Source organism: Trachypithecus francoisi, unplaced genomic scaffold (genome assembly GCF_009764315.1).
Source record: "Trachypithecus francoisi isolate TF-2019V2 unplaced genomic scaffold, Tfra_2.0 Lachesis_group12, whole genome shotgun sequence".
Lineage (NCBI taxonomy): Eukaryota > Metazoa > Chordata > Mammalia > Primates > Cercopithecidae > Trachypithecus > Trachypithecus francoisi.
The window spans coordinates 89,262,647-89,281,323 of NW_022681457.1; the positions used below are offsets into that span (position 1 = coordinate 89,262,647).

General features: G+C 42.1%; 1 protein-coding gene across 12 annotated transcripts in view; it reads left to right on the forward strand.

The window, feature by feature from the left end:
• KIAA0319L (KIAA0319 like) overlaps positions 1–18,677 on the forward strand; it is a 132,583-nt gene that overhangs the window by 92,797 nt on the left and 21,109 nt on the right. For all 12 annotated transcript variants that reach the window (XR_004440953.1, XR_004440954.1, XM_033227142.1 and 9 more), the window contains 5 exons: positions 3,739–3,836; positions 8,363–8,450; positions 10,734–10,826; positions 13,274–13,406; positions 17,199–17,427. Coding sequence is in view for 10 of the 12 variants with exons in the window: in XM_033227142.1 (XP_033083033.1) it covers positions 3,739–3,836; positions 8,363–8,450; positions 10,734–10,826; positions 13,274–13,406; positions 17,199–17,427 (641 nt within the window). In the remaining 2 variants the exon portion in view is untranslated. The remainder of the gene's footprint in view (positions 1–3,738; positions 3,837–8,362; positions 8,451–10,733; positions 10,827–13,273; positions 13,407–17,198; positions 17,428–18,677) is intronic.

The window sequence follows — 18,677 nt, forward strand, 5'->3', positions numbered from 1 at the left end:
AGCCTTCCTAATAGCTGGAACTACAGGCATACACTACCACTCCTGGCCCTTATCTTTTTCCCTCTTCTGACTTCTTGTCAGGAAAATATATATATATATATATAATATATATATATATTTTAAGTTACAAATTTATATTAGCAGTCATCTTGAATAACTTCTTTCCAAGTTCTACATCTGCTATTTACTGGTTGTTTGGCCAAAATAAATGGATTAATCTGAGTCTCAGTTTCTTTCTCTTAAAATGGATATAATACAACCTAATAAATACGTTCTGTGTTAATTAGCATCAGCTATATGCTAGGCAGTAAACTGGTAACTTATCTACTATCTCATTTTGCCTTTAAAGTAGTCTTATGAGGTAGGAATTATTACCCCCATTTTACTGAGAAAGAAATGGAAATTAAGAGAAGTCATTTACTTAGATTCACACAGATAATGACTGGCTCAGCTGGGATTTGAACCCAAGCTTGACATCAAAGCCTATGATCTCAAACCCTACATTATATAGTACCTCTCATATTCCATAAATATTTATGTATACCCAGGTGATATCCTATCCTCACAGGACTGTTATAAGGACCATTGTTTCCCATAGTGAGACCCTGTCCCTGGGGAAAAAAAAAGATAAGCCTAATATGATATACAAAATTCAGGTATATAAAATATCTAAATTAGGGGTGATTACTTCATTATGTAAGAAAACTTGTAATATGAACATTCCTTTCACCTTTGAAGTATATGTTAATATACCAAAGTTTGACTTACAAACATATATGGGTTCTCTTAAGACTATTTATGACATGAGTGGTACATACTTTGATGGAAATTGAGTGAGTTGACTTTGTGTTATTCTCATTGAAAGGTTAGTCACGTAGAATGTCCTTCCCTATTTAGGATGGGGGGTACACATATCTCCAATACAGTATTCTTCATTTCTAGGCCTAATACCAAATAGTATATTAATGCAAAAAGTACTTTTCCAGAAGCAAAATGCCCTGTCTGTTCTATATTTCTGCTCTCAAATTGAGGTTTCCTTATCAAGTCATTTCACATTCCTCTAGAGAAGCCTTTTCCTTTCTTCCTCTGGTGACAAGTTAAGGTGAATGGGTTTAGTGACCTTTGAAGTTGGAGGTGAGGAACTGCCTTGAGCTGTTGATTACTTCCATTCTTTTGTGAAAGACATGCTTGCCTCTACTGTATTTTCTTTCCTAACCCATATTTGCATGTACATTTCTATCGGTTACTATCATCTTGTAGATCAGTGTTTCAAAACACATTAGTTTAGAAATAGATTCTTTGGCCAGGCACGGTGGCTCATACTTGTAATCCCGGCACTTTGGGAGGCTGAGGTAGGTGGATCACCTGAGGTCAGGAGTTCAAGACCAGCCTGGCCAACATAGCGAAACCCCATCTCTACCAAAAATACAAAAAATTAGCTGGGTGTGGTGACGGGTGCCTGTAATCCCAGCTACTTGAGAGGCTGAGGCAGGAGAGAATCACTTGAACCCAGGAGGCGGAGGTTGCAGTGAGCCAAGATTGTGCCATTGCACTCCAGCCTAGGTGACAGAGCAAGAGTCTGTCTCAAAAAAAAAAAAAAAAAGAAGAAGAAAAAAAGGGCTGGGCGCAGTGGCTCATGCCTGTAATCCCAGCACTTTGGGAGTCCGAGGTGGGCAGATCACCTGAGGTCAGGAGTTAAAGACCAGCCTGGCCAACATGGTGAAACCCCATCTCTACTTTATAAAAATACTAAAAATTAGCCAGGCGTGGTGGCGGGCACCTGTAATCCCAGCTACTGGGGAGGCTGAGGCACGAGAATTGCTTGAACCCTGGAGGCGGAGGTTGCAGTGAGCCTAGATCACGCCACTGCACTCCTCCAGCCTGGGTGACAGAGAGAGACTCCATCTCAAAAAAAAAAAAAAAAAAGGAAATAGATTCTTTTCTCCTGTCCTCTCCCCAGGTTCTCCCACCTTTACTGGATATATGAGATGGATGGTTTCAAACTTTCAAAGGTTGGGGGTGATGAGGCAGGACCAATTCTGCGTGCTCTTTATCCCTCTCCTGCTCTATGGCAGCCCATTAGGATCCCTCCAGGTCCAGTTTCAAAACCACTGTCCAACTGGGCATGGTGGCTCAGGCCTGTAATCCCAGCACTTTGGGAGGCTGAGGCAGGCAGATCACTTGAGGTCAGGAGTTTGAGAACAGCTTGGCGAACATGGTGAAACTCTGTTTATACTAAAAATACAAAAATTAGCCAGACATGGTGGTGCGTGCCTGTAATCCTAGCCACTTGGGAGGCTGAGGCAGGAGGATCACTTGAACCCGGGAGGCAGAGGTTGCAGTGAGCTGAGATGAAGCCACTGCACTCCAGCCTGGGCAACAGCAAGACTCCATCTGAATCAATCAATCAGTCAATAAAACAAACGAATGACTGTCCTCAGTCACTGCAACCAGCACTCTTTCTAATAGAGTTACACTTAGTTGTTCTTACCTTTGAATATATTTCTGCCTGCGAGGCATAATTCATCCCCTGAGCTTTTCTGTCCTAGGAATATTGTCCTGTTTTGAAATTTATGTTGCTAGCCTTAGCTATCATAAAATTATCTGTTCCCAAACTGTTTTCTATGTGGAAAAGAATTTTCAGCTACAGTTGGAAGAAATGTCTCTGAGTACAAGTCCTGCTTGTGCTGCTTCTTTCCCTCTCCTCTCGTAACCTAACTACTACATACTATATACATTTGTGAGAGCTGTTGGCGCTGACAACTGGCCAGAAAAATTCTTGTTTTGGAGGAGGAAGGAAGGAAGGAAGATCTTGTCTCCCAGGTTTATAAAATAAAATTGGTCTTCAGATGAAGGATATATTGGAATTAGGTTCTGTGTACTGATTTTAACATTTGAACTCATGAAATAAGAAAAAGATGACCTCTCTCTGCTAAGGTTTTTTTCTTTCCCCCTTTTTCTTTTTTACTTTTGGTTAGTAATTTAAACTAAACCTTCCTACCAAAGCCCTCCCTTCCCTAGCCAGAAATGTATTTTGATCCAAAAAATGTAAGACAACTTTTTCTGGGGAGGGATGCCATTTAGATAGAATTCTACCCTTGCGCTACCTAGTGATATAGTCTGACCTGCAAATGGGGACCATTTAATGCTTCATTTGATTTTAATTAATTTCAATGGGCCTGTTTTAAATGGGCCATCCCCTACCATCTTCTGCAGTGTGTTATTTAGCTCAGCAGGAATGAAGTAGCTCTTTTAACTCACCAGGGTGTGATGACCTCAGTGAGATGAGCATTGTTAGCACTCTGTAAAAAGCTATTTTTGAACCACGTTATTTAGAAGTCATTGCTGTTCTTTGTTGCAAAAGAAGTTTTGCAAGAAAATGGCCTTTGTTCCCAGTGAGTTCATCTATAATGGTTGGTAGGACATGTATTTTCAGTGGTAGGCCACACCATGAGCAACCTGCTATTTTTCAGGGTGGATTGGCCCTGAGAGGGTGGGTATAGGGCAGTAATAAGCATTGTTGGGAGAGAGTTGGAAGAAGCCCTAACTGTAGCTGAGTCAGCAGAATTCGCTCTTTCTCTGAGCAGATGGTTTGGTTTCCCTACAGGCTTTGGGGTGAAATCTTAAAAACTAAAGCCTCGTCAAGATCAGAAGAGATTTGTTATTGGCAGGCTCTGTGGCTGTCCTCTTTGTGTGTAGGTGTGTGTTTTCATGATTTTTGTAACTGCCCTTCTATAGGAGAAACCTACACCTACGACTGGCAGCTGATTACTCATCCTAGAGACTACAGTGGAGAAATGGAAGGGAAACATTCCCAGATCCTCAAACTATCGAAGGTGAATTTGCCTCCTTTCACTTGCAGGGCTAAGGTAGAGGAGTTGACTATTTTCTAAAATGAATATCATATGATTTTCTGTCTACACTTAAGTTGTAAACAGTCTTTTAGAAATGAATCCTCCGAAAATCTGACTGGCTGACATCCAGTATTTGTTAGTGTATGATTCTCAAAGTTTCATTTATGGTAAGAAGACTGTACCAGCATGGTAGTAGTGGTGGCTGAAAATATACACTAAACAGCTTTTTAAGGCTAACTTAAGGATTTTAGAATTTGGGATGAGCTAGGTTATTTGTGGCCACATGACTGCATACATTGACTCAGCCTTTGTGGGATTCAGTATAGGTTTGGATTTTTGTTTGTTTGTTTGTTTGTTTGTTTTTTGAGTCAGGGTCTTGCTCTGTCACCTAGGCCGAAGTGCAGTGGTATGATCACAGCTCACTGCAGTCTTGACTTCCCAGGCTCAAGCAATCCTCCCACCTCAGCCTCCTGAGTAGCTGGGACTTCAGGGTCATGCCATTATACTCGGCTAATTTTTGTATTTTTTGTAGAGACAGAGTCTCGTCATATTGCCCAAGCTGATCTCGAACTCCTGGCCTCAAGCAGTCCTCCCATCTCAGCCTTCCAAAATGCTGGGATTACAGGTGTGAGCCACCATGCCCAGCCTAAGTACAGTTATTGACAGCTCTAAAATGTTTGTATTTGGCTGGGCGCAGTGGCTTGCACCTGTAATCCAAGCACTTTGGGAGGCTGAGGTGGAGTGGGAGGACTGCTTGAGACCATGAGTTTGAGACAAGACTGGGAAACATGGTGAGACCTTGTCTCTACAAAAAATAAAAAATTAGCTGGGTGTGGTGGTTCATACCTATAGTCCTAGTTGGTCAGGAGGTAGAGGTGGGAGGATCACTAAAACCCAGGAGTTTAAGGTTACAGTGAGCTATGATCATACCACTGCCTTAAAGCCCAGGTGACCAAGTGAGATCCTTTCTCTAAGAAAAAAGTTGGTGTTCTTTGACCCAGCAGACTCATTTAGTCTTTCATTCTACATCTATTCATTGTACACTGGTTATGTGGCAGGCATTGGGGATTTACCAGTGAATTAGTCATAATTTTAATGCTCAAGAACAATAGAGTCTAGCAGGTGATACTGATAGGAAGCAGGTAATTATAACAGGTAGCATACTAGGTCAGTGCAGAGGGTCTTTGAAGCCCTGGAAAGGTAGAGTGGATTTCTTAGAGTGACTGACTTACTAGGTAAAGGGTGAAGGGATAATACCTCAAGCAGAAGAAGCAACATGTCCACTGGGCCAAAAATGAGAGAGAAAATGTGGAGAAAAGGGAATTTATATGTGGTTCTAAGTTGGAAAGATGCAGGGGTCAGATGGAGCAAAAGCTTTATATGCTGGATTAAGGACTTTGAATCTTATCCAGAAGGAATATAGAGCCCTTGAAAGGCTTTAAGCAAGAGAAACACATGTTTAGATCTTCAGATTAGAAAGATCACCTGACTACAGATTGGAGGAGATAAGACTCAAACTATAGAAGTCAGTGAGGAATCTGTTGAAAAATTTAGGTGTAAAATGATAATAGCCTGAGTAAAAGAACTAAATAAGTAAAATTGAAAACCACCAGCCTGGACAACATGGTGAAACTCTAGCTCCACAAAAAATGTAAAAATTAGTTGGGTGTGGTGGCACGTGCCTGTGGTCCCAGCTACTCAGGAGGCTGAGGTGGGAGGATCATTTGAACCCTGGAGGTGGAGGTTGCAGTGAGCCATGATCATGCCACTGCACTCCAGCCTGGCAACAAAGTGATACTATGTCTCAAAAAATAAAAATAAAAACCACCTGTTGAATTCATACCATATGCCATACCCAGTGCTGATTATTTTATACACTTATTTCTTTTAATCTTCATAACTTTCCCAGGATGTAGGTATTACTATCTTTTTTACAAATGACAAAACTAAAAACTGGAGAAATGAAGTGATGTGGCTAAAGTTCACAAAGGTATTAAATGGTAGGTCTGAACTGGAGCTTTCCATCTCTAAAGGCCATACCTTTATTTATTTATTTATTTTTTATTATTATTATTTTTTGAGACGGAGTCTCGCTGTGTCGCCCAGGCTGGAGTGCAGTGGCCGGATCTCAGCTCACTGCAAGCTCCGCCTCCCGGGTTTACTCCATTCTCCTCAGCCTCCCGAGTAGCTGGGACTACAGGCGCCTGCCACCTCGCCCAGCTAGTTTTTTGTATTTTTTAGTAGAGACGGGGTTTCACCGTGTTAGCCAGGATGGTCTCGATCTCCTGACCTCGTGATCCGCCCGTCTCGGCCTCCCAAAGTGCTGGGATTACAGGCTTGAGCCACCGCGCCCGGGCAGGCCATACCTTTAATAATTGTGCTTTGACAGGTGGTTAAGAACTAAGGTGATGGCAGTGTGGATGGAGACAAGTGAGTAGATTGGAAAAATAATATGGAGTTTGACTTGATAAAATTTGATGATTGATGAACTGGTTGGGGATGTTGGGGAAGAGAAGTCTAGGATAATTCTAGCTTTTCGGCTTAGATACCTGGGTGGATGTTCATTGAAATGAGGAGCACAGAAGGAGGAGCAAGTTTTAGGGAGAAGTTTGCAGATTATTAATTCATTTTTGAGCAGAGTGAGTTTGAGGTACCCGTGAGACATCTGAATTGAGTTGTCCAGTTAGTAGCTGGTGGAGAGGGACTGGAGGTCAGAAGACAAGTCTGGGCTGGAGAGATATATTTGCATATCAACCTCAGATAGATGATTTGTGAAGCCATAGCAATAGATAAAGTCAACCAGGGAGAGTGTGCAGAGTGAAGAAATGAGCAGGCTGAGGTTGGAATCCTGGGAACACCCATCATTTAAGGGATGGAGGGTAGAGGAAACTGAAAGAAATGAAGCGTGGGCACAGAAGTAAAAGCCAAGAGGAAGAGAATTATAAAGAGGAAGTAGCCACAGGTGCTACTTGTGGCTCAATTAGTATTTACCCCCCCAAAAAAATACTTCAAAAGAAAAAGAAAAAAAAAAGTTGCCTGGAAGATGTTCATTACAGCATTAGTTATAATAGTAAAAATTTGGAAACAACCCAAGTGTCCAACAGTTTGAAAGGCTTATGTGAAATTTGACACACTTATTCATGTACTGCCCTGTGGTCGTTAAAATAAATATTAAAAAGATTGTGGCCGGGTGCGGTGGCTCAAGCCTGTAATCCCAGCACTTTGAGAGGCCGAGGTAGGTGGATCACCTGAGGTCAGGAGATCAAGACCAGCCTGGCCAACATGGCAAAACCCCGTCTCTACTAAAAATATAAAAATTAGCTGGGAATGGTGGTGCATGCCTGTAGTCCCAACTACTCGGGAGGCTGAGGCATGAGAATCACTGGAACCCAGGAGGGAGCAGTTGCAGTGAGCCAAGATTGCATCATTTGCATCATTGCTTTCCAGCCTGGATGACAGGGTGAGACTCTGTCTCAAAAAAAAAAAAGAAAAAAAAGACTGTATTGTAGTAGGGAAGGTGTTCATGCTAAATGAATGGAAGAAAGAACAATAGAAAGTTTGATACCTCAATTGTAGCTAGAATTTTGAATACCCCTGAAATATGAGCTCCTTGAAGATAGAGATCTTACCTTATTCATATCCAAACTACAAGCCTAGGACAATGACTGGTACATGATTTGGTTTCAGTAAATGTTTGTTAAACAAATGAGCCGTACACAACTATTAGTTTAATATGTGGTCAAGGATTAGAAGGAAATGGAGAAATTTGATAAGTTGATGTGTTATGATAGTGATATACTGGGTACTTTTTTGTTTTTTTTCTTTTATATTAAGTTTATAAATTAGTAAAAATCAGGAGGGAAAAATATTCAGATATTTGGGAACTATTTAGTATCTTTACAAAATGTTTTTCTTTGAAGTGATGATTATATTAATTTCGTAACTCTGTGGAGTGGGATATTTGGGCCCTTAATGTTCTTCTGAAAAGAAAATGGGACTACAGAGATACTTGAAATCCCTTCTGTTGTTCTGGAGTCAGCTAGTCATAAGATTCACATTAAAAGTTTTTTTTTTTTTTCTTTTTTCTTTTTTTTTTCAGTTCATTGTTTATCTCTTCAGCTAGTTTACTTTTTTTTTGCTGGAGTGCAGTGACATGATCTCGGCTCATTGCAACCTCCATCTCTCGGGCTCAAGCCATCCTTTCACCTCAGCCTACTAAGTAGCTGGGACTACAGGTGTGTGCCACCACACCTGGCTAATTTTTGTATTTTTGGTAGAGATGGGGTTTCACCATATATTGGCCAGGCTGGTCTCAAACTCCTGAACTCAAGTGATCCACGCACTTCCTCCCAAATTGCTAGGATTACAGGCTAGTTGACTTTTTCCATTTTGGAAACAGGGGAAGGAAAGAGTGAAAGATTCAGCTTAGGAAAGTTCAGATATATCTTATTTTAAATGTAATTCCTGTTCTTTGTGATTGTCTAAGAGATCTTCTCTCACTTCTGCAGCTCACTCCAGGCCTATATGAATTCAAAGTGATTGTAGAGGGTCAAAATGCCCATGGAGAAGGCTATGTGAACGTGACAGTCAAGCCAGGTATGTTTTCAGCCCTGATTGTGTCTCCCTTCCTCCCTCTGCAGGACTCCTGAGGAGACAGATTTGATTAGGGGGTTTTTGATTCCCTTTTTTTTGGTAATATATTTATTCAGCAATTCCTAGTTCAGTGTGGTTAACAGTTATAATAGCAAAATACAGACTTCGTTCCACAGTGCTGTAGTTGGAATGCTGAGCTGGACACATGACCCACAGTGCAGTATGGCCTAAGCAATAACTTATTTACCGAGAACTACTTCTTCAAGTGGGCCATGCTGAGAGAGGACCATGTGTTGTAATTAACAGACACAGGGAAGCCAAGAGCCTAGAAGAAGCATGCAGAAGGAGAACCAGCCAAGTGACCAGCTCTTTCTGATCTCTTTCCAGAGATGTGGGTCTTTGTACACAGAGTTCCTCATTTAAACACTACCAGTCTCTTTCACCTTGGTAACAAAATCCTATCATTCTTTTAAAATGAACCGCTGGGCCGGGCGCGGTGGCTCAAGCCTGTAATCCCAGCACTTTGGGAGGCCGAGACGGGCGGATCACGAGGTCAGGAGATCGAGACCATCCTGGCGAACACGGTGAAACCCCGTCTCTACTAAAAATACAAAAAAGTAGCCGGGCGAGGTGGCAGGCGCCTGTAGTCCCAGCTACTCGGGAGGCTGAGGCAGGAGAATGGCGTAAACCCGGGAGGCGGAGCTTGCAGTGAGCTGAGATCCGGCCACTGCACCCCAGCCTGGGCGACAGAGCAAGACTCCGTCTCAAAAAAAAAATAAAAATAAAAATAAAAATAATAAAATGAACCGCTGTAGGTAGATCACAGTGCAGTAGGAAGGAATCTTATTTTCCATTTTCAGAGAAATTTAAGAGAAGTTGGACAGTTGTATTAGTGCATTTTCATGGTGCTGATAAAGACATATCCGAGACTGGGCAATTTACAAAAGAAAGAGGTTTAATGGACTTACAGTTCCACGTGGCTGGCAAGGCCTCACAATCATGGCAGAAGGCAAGGAGGAGCAAGTCACGTCTTATGTAGATGACAGCAGGCAAAAAGAGAGCTTGTGCAGAGAAACTCCCATTTTTAAAACCATCAAATCTCATGAGACTCATTCACTATCACGAGAACAGCACAGGAAAGACCCGCCCCCATAATTCAATCACCTCCCACCAGGTTCCTCCCATGACATGGGAATTGTGGGAGTTACAATTCAAGATGAGATTTAGGTGGAGACACAGCCAGACCATATCAACAGTATATTTGGTAAATATACAGCATAAATTCTCAATGCTCTTTTCTTTGTTGGTAATAGATTTTCTTTTCATTCCTTGAACTGTGTAGCCAAGATAATCCTTTCACCTTCTTAAAAATGTGATCAGCATCAAGACCATTTGATCGTTTTGCAAAGAAAAGGCCACGGATTTGTAGCACACAGTCATTTGGGTGGACCAGAGTGGTTTGTGACCTTCACATCACTTAACCCATAGCTAGTTCACATATAGGGAACTCTAGGATGGTTGAGAAACCACCCATCAGCTTTTCAGCACAGTCTGTGCCAAGGGACAGTTAGATTGCCAAGGCCTTTATTGCCCAAAGCTTATTTGTTGTCTGCCTCTAGTCAAGCTTGGCTGAAAGGAGTCACTTGCTGCTGTAGTACTTTTCATCAACTATATAGCACGTGAGCATTGAAAGAATACCAGGGCATGGTCTTAGGAATGGTCAGATTTGGAAGAGGCTTTTATACTCCCACATGTCTTATGTTAGAATGGCAATCTGGTCTTGTGACTCTCCTGTGTGGTGATGATTCAGTCATTAATTATGTAATGCAGGGGTCCCCAACCCCCAGGCCATGGACCACTACCAGTCCCTGGCCTGTTAGGAACTGGGCTGCACAGTAGGAGATAAATGGCGGGTGAATGAGCACTACTGCCAGAGCTCTGCCTCCTGTCAGATCAGTGATGGCATTAGATTCTCACAGGAGGATGAACCCTATTGTGAACTGCACATACAAGGGGTCTAGGTTGTACACTCCTTTTGAGGATCTAATCCCTGATGGTCTGAGGTGGAAGTTTCATCCCCAAACTACGCACTGCACTCCAACCCCCAACCCCCACCCCTATTCATGGAAAAATTGTCTTCCACAAAACTGGTCCCTGGTGCCAAAAAAGTTAGGGACCAGTAATGTATGGAATGGAAATTGATTTATAATCCTCTCAGATACATCCTGCTCCTCCTGTAATTTCTGAAGCCCCTTTCCCAATTTCTTTTGGGTCACTTTCTTGCAGAGCCCCGTAAGAATCAGCCTCCCGTTGCTATCGTGTCACCTCAGTTCCAGGAGATCTCTTTGCCAACCACTTCTACAGTCATTGATGGCAGTCGTGAGTACTTGTCTAAGTATGATGTTTTAGAAGAACATTCACCGTGTACTCTGGTAGAAAACTCTAGTAGAAGATTTGGGGCCAGCTGTGTCTGCAATCTGTTTAGGCCAGTCATGTTGCCTGTGTTAGGGGAAGGCCAACTATCTGAAGCAACTGACTGAAAAGCAACACACCAGACAGGCCTTCTTTAAAATCCCCATGTAGCCTATTTGAAGTAATATTTCCACTTTGAAATGGTAAGAAACTGAAATTATGCATGTAGTTAGCATGATTTTAGTTGAAACTCACTGGTTTTCATATTTGCTTAGTTGGAGTTGCCTTTTTCATTCACAGAACCAAAGTTCCAATCAAATAACTGGGAGGCCTAACTGAGGAGCTTTTACCCAGCCATCACTTGCATCAGCCTCCTCCTGGAGACACTCACAGAATGCACTCCACACCCTGGTCTGGCTCCTTAACATTTTACTCTTCAGAGTAGTGTCATCTAGTGAGTGACCTGAGAGGATTTTTGGGTGTTTGCCCTTAATTGTGGCTATATGGTGCAAGAGGCTTCAGAGCTATCTTCTCACCAGGATTTGCTTTTTCGTTTTGTTTTGTTTTGATTTTTTGAGACTGGTTAAGGTCCTTTATCCTGACTATCTTGGCACCACTGATGGTTTTTGGCAGAGGCAGTCACAGCTTTAGTAGGGGACCCTCTAACAAGGTTAAGCATTTGATGTTGATGCTGCTGGCAAGAGGAGGAGGCTAGGAGGATGATTGTAGGCCAAGAGGGAAGGGAGAGAACAGGAAGAAGTCCTTGTGATAGAGAGTGGTAGAAAGGGCTCACATTGTACTGTTTTATTTTACAGTTTTGAATAGGTGAAAGTTAAATAATATGCAAATGTGTACAGTGAAAAGAATCATACTATCCATGTCTCCTAATTCTGCAGTTTTCCTCCAGACAACCAGTGGTATTATTATTTTATGTATCCTATTAGAGATATTTTATACATATATAAGAAAATACATATATAGTCCTTCTGTCTTATGTTTACACAAATGAAAGCATATTATATGTGCTGTTATGTGTGATGCTTGTTTTTGTATGTTGGAAAATTTTTCCTTTTTTTTGAGACAGAGTTTTGCTCCTCTTGTCCAGGCTGGAGTGCAATGGCATAGTCTTGGCTCACCGCAACCTCTACCTCCCAGGTTCAAGCGATTCTCCTACCTCAGTCTCCTGAGTAGCTGGGATTACAGGTGCACACCACCACGCCTGGCTAATTTTGTATTTTTAGTAGAGACGGGGTTTCTTCATGTTGGTCAGGCTGGTCTCGAACTCCTGACCTCAGGTGATCCGCCCACCTTGGCCTCCCAAAGTGCTGGGATTACAGGCGTGAGCCACCATGCCTGGCCTGGAGAATTTTTCTAAATCAACACATAAGATAGTTATTCTTTTTTTTAAAAAATGATTAAGTAGCATTCCATCGTATAGATGTATAATTTCATTGTACGAGTTCTTGTTTTCAATCAATTTCTATTGATGACCATTTAGATTACTCTCATTCTTTTTCTATTACAAACAATGTTACCGGGGCCGGGCACGGTGGCTCAAGCCTGTAATCCCAGCACTTTGGGAGGCCGAGACGGGCGGATCACGAGGTCAGGAGATCGAGACCATCCTGGCTAACACGGTGAAACCCCGTCTCTACTAAAAAAATACAAAAAAAGTAGCCAGGCGAGGTGGCGGGCGCCTGTAGTCCCAGCTACTCGGGAGGCTGAGGCAGGAGAATGGTTTAAACCCGGAAGGCGGAGCTTGCAGTGAGCTGAGATCCGGCCACTGCACTCCAGCCTGGGTGACAGAGCAAGACTCCATCTCAAAAAAAAAAAAAAAAAACAATGTTACCATGAATAATCTTGTAAACATGATGTTTAACGCATGTACATTTGCAGGATAAATTCATAGAAGAATTGCAGGGACAGAGATAAATGTTGCCAAATTGCATATTATAAAAGTTGTGTCTGTTTATGTTTATACCATGACTAATGAGAGGTCATCTTTCTCCATACCTTTACCAATATAATGTGTTATGAAATTTTGGTCTTTACCAACTTGATAGGTTAAAAAAAAATGCTATCTCAAGTGTAAATTTAATTTGCATTTCTTTTAAATGAGGTTGGGTATTTTTTTCATGTGTTTAAGAATTATTGATTTTCCTTTCTTCATGCAGTAGTATTTTAACCAAAGGTTGCCTGTGTTGGAGTCCTTGGAAAGCTACGCAGTGGAATATACATAGAGAGGCAGAAAAACCCAGTATTCCTAGGGAAGAAATGTTCTGGAGAGATAGTCTGTAATTTCATGAAGTTTTCCTAGCTTCAAATCTCTGGGTCGTTGTCCTGGTTTGTGTAAACTGGATAAGTGCTAAGACCAAGCGTTCTCATGTTGTAACTGATGTTTCTTTATGGTCAAGAAAGCACTGATGATGATAAAATCGTTCAGTACCATTGGGAAGAACTTAAGGGGCCTCTGAGAGAAGAGAAGATTTCTGAAGATACAGCCATATTAAAACTAAGTAAACTCGTTCCTGGGAACTACACTTTCAGGTAAACTAGGATTCAGCTATAGGCCTTTTTTTTTTTTCATCTCATGGGTTTTACATTCTTATATGAGTAACTTTGACAAATATCAAATTCACTGTGAAATTGGTTGATAATACAGCTTTTGGTCCCACTGGTTCTCTGAGCCCTATGGTGATTGTGATTACAACAATGGTAACTTTCTAGGGCAAAGGTTCTTATACAGTAGATCAGGATCTGCCACAGTTAATCTTTCTCAAGCCTTATCTGGCAGGTCTCCAAAAATTTTTTTTAGGGTTTCTGTTGTCAGATGAAAAGGCCCATCTTCCTTTGCCTTTTCTCAGGCAAAATCTGAAGGAACCTACTCTCATTTTTTTCTTCCCTTTGGAAAATGCTGCTTCAGCTTACGATACTTCATAATCTTTACATTTAACTAGTGGTTTTCATTCTCTGTTGGGATTTTTGGAGAATTTGATTGAAAGAAAGTACTTTTGGGGAGCTGGTATTGATATTCTAGAGTGATTACTAAAGCTTTGAAGCTGATTCTAGAGTAATCCTCCTTATATTTGCATAATTCCTTGTATGTTAAAAAGCACTTGTATTAATATATGAGTATCATACAAACATGATCTATAGATGATACTGTCTTCCTCTGACAGCTAAGAAAAATGAGGCTTCTCTGAGGTCTCACAGCTGGAACTTAAATGCAGATTTTCTAACCCGGAAGTCAGGGTTCATTCTACTTCACTCCTTGACTTGATCCATGTGTTTTGTTCATACTTCCTTTAATTCCCTTCTTAATCTGTTCAAGTTTTACCCATCTTTAAGAACCTCCTCAATTTCCAGTAGGTTCTCTGAGATCCCTCCAAACAGGAGAGAATATGGCTCTCCTCTTTTCCTGTTGCACTCAGGGCCTCTATATTGGCATTTACCATAGTGTGACAGTTTATTCATATGTATCTGTCTTCCCATGAATCTGAGATTAACCAAATTTTTAGATGGTGCCAGGAACACAGAAATGAGTATCCTAGCACAATACCTACCATATAAATCAATATGCAACTTCTGACTTAGGAGGATTTCCATCGATTCAACACTTCAGGTGAATGAAAAGTAGCTGCCAGTACAACAAGATTGGAGCCTTCTACTTTGCTTAAAATGGAAATTTGAGCTGGTTTTCACCTTAGATTTCTAATGTAGGAGTTTTTCTATTTACAGAATTCAGCTTGGGCCGGGTTGATCCTTTTAAAAAGTAGTAACAATGATAGCTGGTATTTCTTGAACATTTACTATGTGCTAAATACTATTCTGAGCTCTTTGCTGGCAGTATTGCATTTAGTTCTTATAACAAGTATTATGGTTATCCTCATTTTACAGATTAGGACATTTTGGAACAAAGAGATTAAGTAAGTTGCCCAAGGTCACAAAAACAGTCTAACTCTAGAGTCTAAGCTTTTAACCACAAGGTTAACCTACAGGTTTTTTAGTGGATGGGGTATGAGAGTGATTTTTTTTTCCTAGCCCTCATTTTTACAAAAAATCTATGAAATGGTATGATTGGATTTGATTAGCATTAAGGTTAGTAATTCACTCACCTTTTCATCTCTTACTTTTACATGGCAGTAGCCTTTTTTCCTTAGCCCTGTAGGCAGCTGCTGTTTGGTTTCAGGATCTTTGCAGGCAAGCCAGGAACTGTTTGAGGTGAAAGAGAAAATGGGCAGCTGCCATTTTGCTATCTGTCTATAAGGTGCTTTTGTCCTGACATAGGAGACAAATGGCATATGTTAAAAACAAAAAACAGGCCAGGCGCAGTGGCTCACGCCTGTAATCCCAGCACTTTGGGAGGCCGAGGCGGGCCGATCATGAAGTCAGGAGATTGAGACCAGCCTGGCTAACACGGTGAAACCCCATCTCTACTAAAAATACAAAAAAATTGGCTGGGCATGGTGGCAGGTGCCTGTAGTCCCAGGTACTTGGGAGGTTGAGGCAGGAGAATGGTGTGAACCCGGGAGGTGGAGCTTGCAGTAAGCCGAGATCGCGCCCCTGCACTCCTGCCTGGGCGACAGAGCAAGACTCCATCTCAAAAAAAAAAAAAAACCAAAAAACAAAAACCCCCAAACCTGTGAAAACAACAGAGAAACTAGAAAAAGAGGCAAAACTTCTGTAAATGTTTCTTTTTCAGATATCTGCTGATTGGTGCATGTTTGTGTGTCTGAGGTTTTTGTGCTTTTTTCCTAAAGGCTGTAATACCAAAAATCCCCTTCACACCATAGGTAAAAGGTGAGATTGCAGGATAAAACCTCACTGGTGTCTGGCCCTGTCTGTGGCTGGTGGTGAGATTTAAACAAACTATATGTCTTTTCTATGCTTTTTCTCTTTCTGTCAGCAAAATGGAAAGATCCCAAACCTCCTTGCTTGCTTATGCTCACATTTTGAGGTGGCATGAGAAGCTTTAGGCTGTTCAGCTGGAAGGCATTATTTAGGTAAAAGCCTGCTCTTATAAATGAACATTTTTTTTTTCGTTTTGCAAATCCTGTGTCTCACTGGCACAAATTGTGGGACTGTTGCGTAGGAGAATTCATTTTCATTTCAAGCTCCTGCCTTACTGGAGCCAGCCCTCCTGGTTCGTCCCGCAGGCTGTCTGCCTAGGATGTCCATCCTTGTGATATATACACAGCTGGAACAGGATGATAGGAAAACAGCCTGCCACAGACAGAGCTTGCACTATGTAGTGTAGGAAATAGGGACCAAGAATTACCTCTTCTTAAGATTTGGTTTCTGAGCTTTGGAATCAGAGAACTGGGCTTGTATCTTGGCTCACTATATAGCCCTTGGGTGGGTTACTTAGCCTCTCTAAGCCTCTTATAAAAGTGGGATTAGTGATGCCTACTCTATATGGTTATTATGAGGGCCATATCAAACAATGCTTATAAAGGTCTCAGGACATAGATGCATGCAGGCAGCAGTAGACCAAAATGGGACTGGAGACATATTGATTGGATTCAGAACCTGATTCCACTGCTTTCAAGCTGTATGACCTTGGGCAAGTTATATTCCTCCCTTCCTCTCTCCCTCCCTCCCTCCCTCCTTCCTTCCTTCTCTCCTTCCTTCCCTACTTCCTTCCCTCCCTCCTTTTCTCCCTCCCTCCCTCCCTCCCTCTTCCCTCCTTCCCTCCTTCCCTCCTTCCCTCCTTCCCTCCTTCCCTCCTTCCCTCCTTCCTTCCTTCCCTCCTTCCTTCCTTCCTTCCTTTTTCATGAAGTTTCCCTCTGTCACCCAGGCTGGAGTGCAGTGATGCAATCACAGCTCACTGCAACATCTGCCTCCCGGGTTCAAGCAATTCTCCTGCCTCAGCCTCCCAAATAGCTGGATTACAGGCCTGCACCACCATGCCTAGCTAATTTTTGTATTTTTAGTAGAGATGGAGTTTCACCATGTTGGCCAGGCTGGTCTCAAACTCCCAACCTCAGGTGATCTGCATGCCTTGGCCTTGCAAAGTGCTGGGATTACAGGTGTGTGCCAACGTACCTGGCCTCTCTGCCTTTCTCCTCATGTATGTGAGGAGTAAAATGAGGATAATACTTTATAGAGTTGTTGTGAGGATTTAATGAGATATAAAGAACTTGGAACAGTGCCTAGCACATCATAAAACTTCAGTCAGTGTTAGCTTCTAGTAGTACTTTCTGCTTTTCCAATAGGAATGGGTAAGAATAGGTAACCTTGCCACATTGGTATTTCTTAGCCTTAATTTTCAGTCTTCTAATGTGTATTCCTCTTTCCTTAAACCCATCCCTGAGCACACTTCTCTCTCTGCCTTGATAGCTTGACTGTAGTAGACTCTGATGGAGCTACCAACTCTACTACTGCAAACCTGACAGTGAACAAAGCTGTGGATTACCCCCCTGTGGCCAACGCAGGCCCCAACCAAGTGATCACCCTGCCCCAAAACTCCATCACCCTCTTTGGGAACCAGAGCACTGATGATCATGGCATTACCAGCTATGAGTGGTCACTCAGCCCAAGCAGCAAAGGGAAAGTGGTGGAGATGCAGGTAGGAGGGAATGGTTCCTATTTTTTATCTTGCTCAAGAGAAGTAGAGCTGCTGGACTGCATTTTTAGAAACCTCCAAACAAACTGAGAAAGCTTTAGGGGCCTTTGATTAATGTGATGGCAAAAATCTTTATCTTGGCTGGGTGTGGTGGCTTATGCCTGTAATCCCAGTACTGTGGGAAGCTGAGGCGGGCGGATCATGAGGTCAGGAGTTCAAGACCAGCCTGGCCAACATTGTGAAGCCCTGTCTCTACTAAAGATATAAAAAGTTAGCCGGGCGTGGTGGCGTGCGCCTGTAATCCCAGCTACTTGGGAGGCTGAGGCAGGAGAATCCCTTGAACCTAGGAGGCGGAGGTTGCAGTGAGCCGAGATCACACCATTGCACTCCAGCCTGGGTGACAGAGCAAGACTCCATCTCAAAAAAAAAAAAAAAACAAACGATTTTTATCTTAAATGTTTAGTATTAGAGGAAAACGCTGAGAAATGTTAGTTGTTCTGGATGACTCCAGAGAGTCAAACTATTTACAAGCTACAAGGGTGCAAATCTTAGTGAGCTCTGTAACAAGTTAGAGTAGATTGACTAGATGGTGAGTATTTTCCTCTGTAGATGCTTAAGAAGAGAGACTAGATCTGTCACCAGGCAGGTAACATGAAGAAAGAAAACTGGATGGTGGCTGTGCTGAACTGGAGAGCTTAAGCCCTGACTAAAGGAGTCATCTGCTCTTCAGGTCCAGCTGGTTGTTGCCACATGGAGGGATGGTCCCAACATTGCTTGATAGGCCAGCTTTTCAAGAGAAGAAAGAAATTGAGACCTTCATGTGAAAATTTCCAATGTGAAAGACACTACAGGCCAAACAAAATGTTTGCAAGCTCGATCCAGCCCATGGGCTACTAGTTTTTGCCCACTGCTCCACAGGAAGTTCCTGCATTGGAAGTTGGCCCAGAATTATTTATAATGTCCCGATACTCAAGATTCTATTTTTCTAGATTGAAGACCTCACTTAAAGCCTCCGTTTTGCGTGGCTTTTGTCTAAATGTTGTGTTAGGTTGTTGCAGAACCTGTACAGATCTGAAGGAGACAGTATGGTGTTCTATAGCATCTTGAGCTGCTGCTGTGTTTTACTGAGACAGTTTTGTCAGGAGCACTGTGCAGCCTCAGTAGGAAGAGGATCTTTTTAAACAGTGTTTTAAAATCTGGGTCATTTATTGTATGTTCACAGTATTCTTTCTGGTTTGAGTTGCAGAGACTGG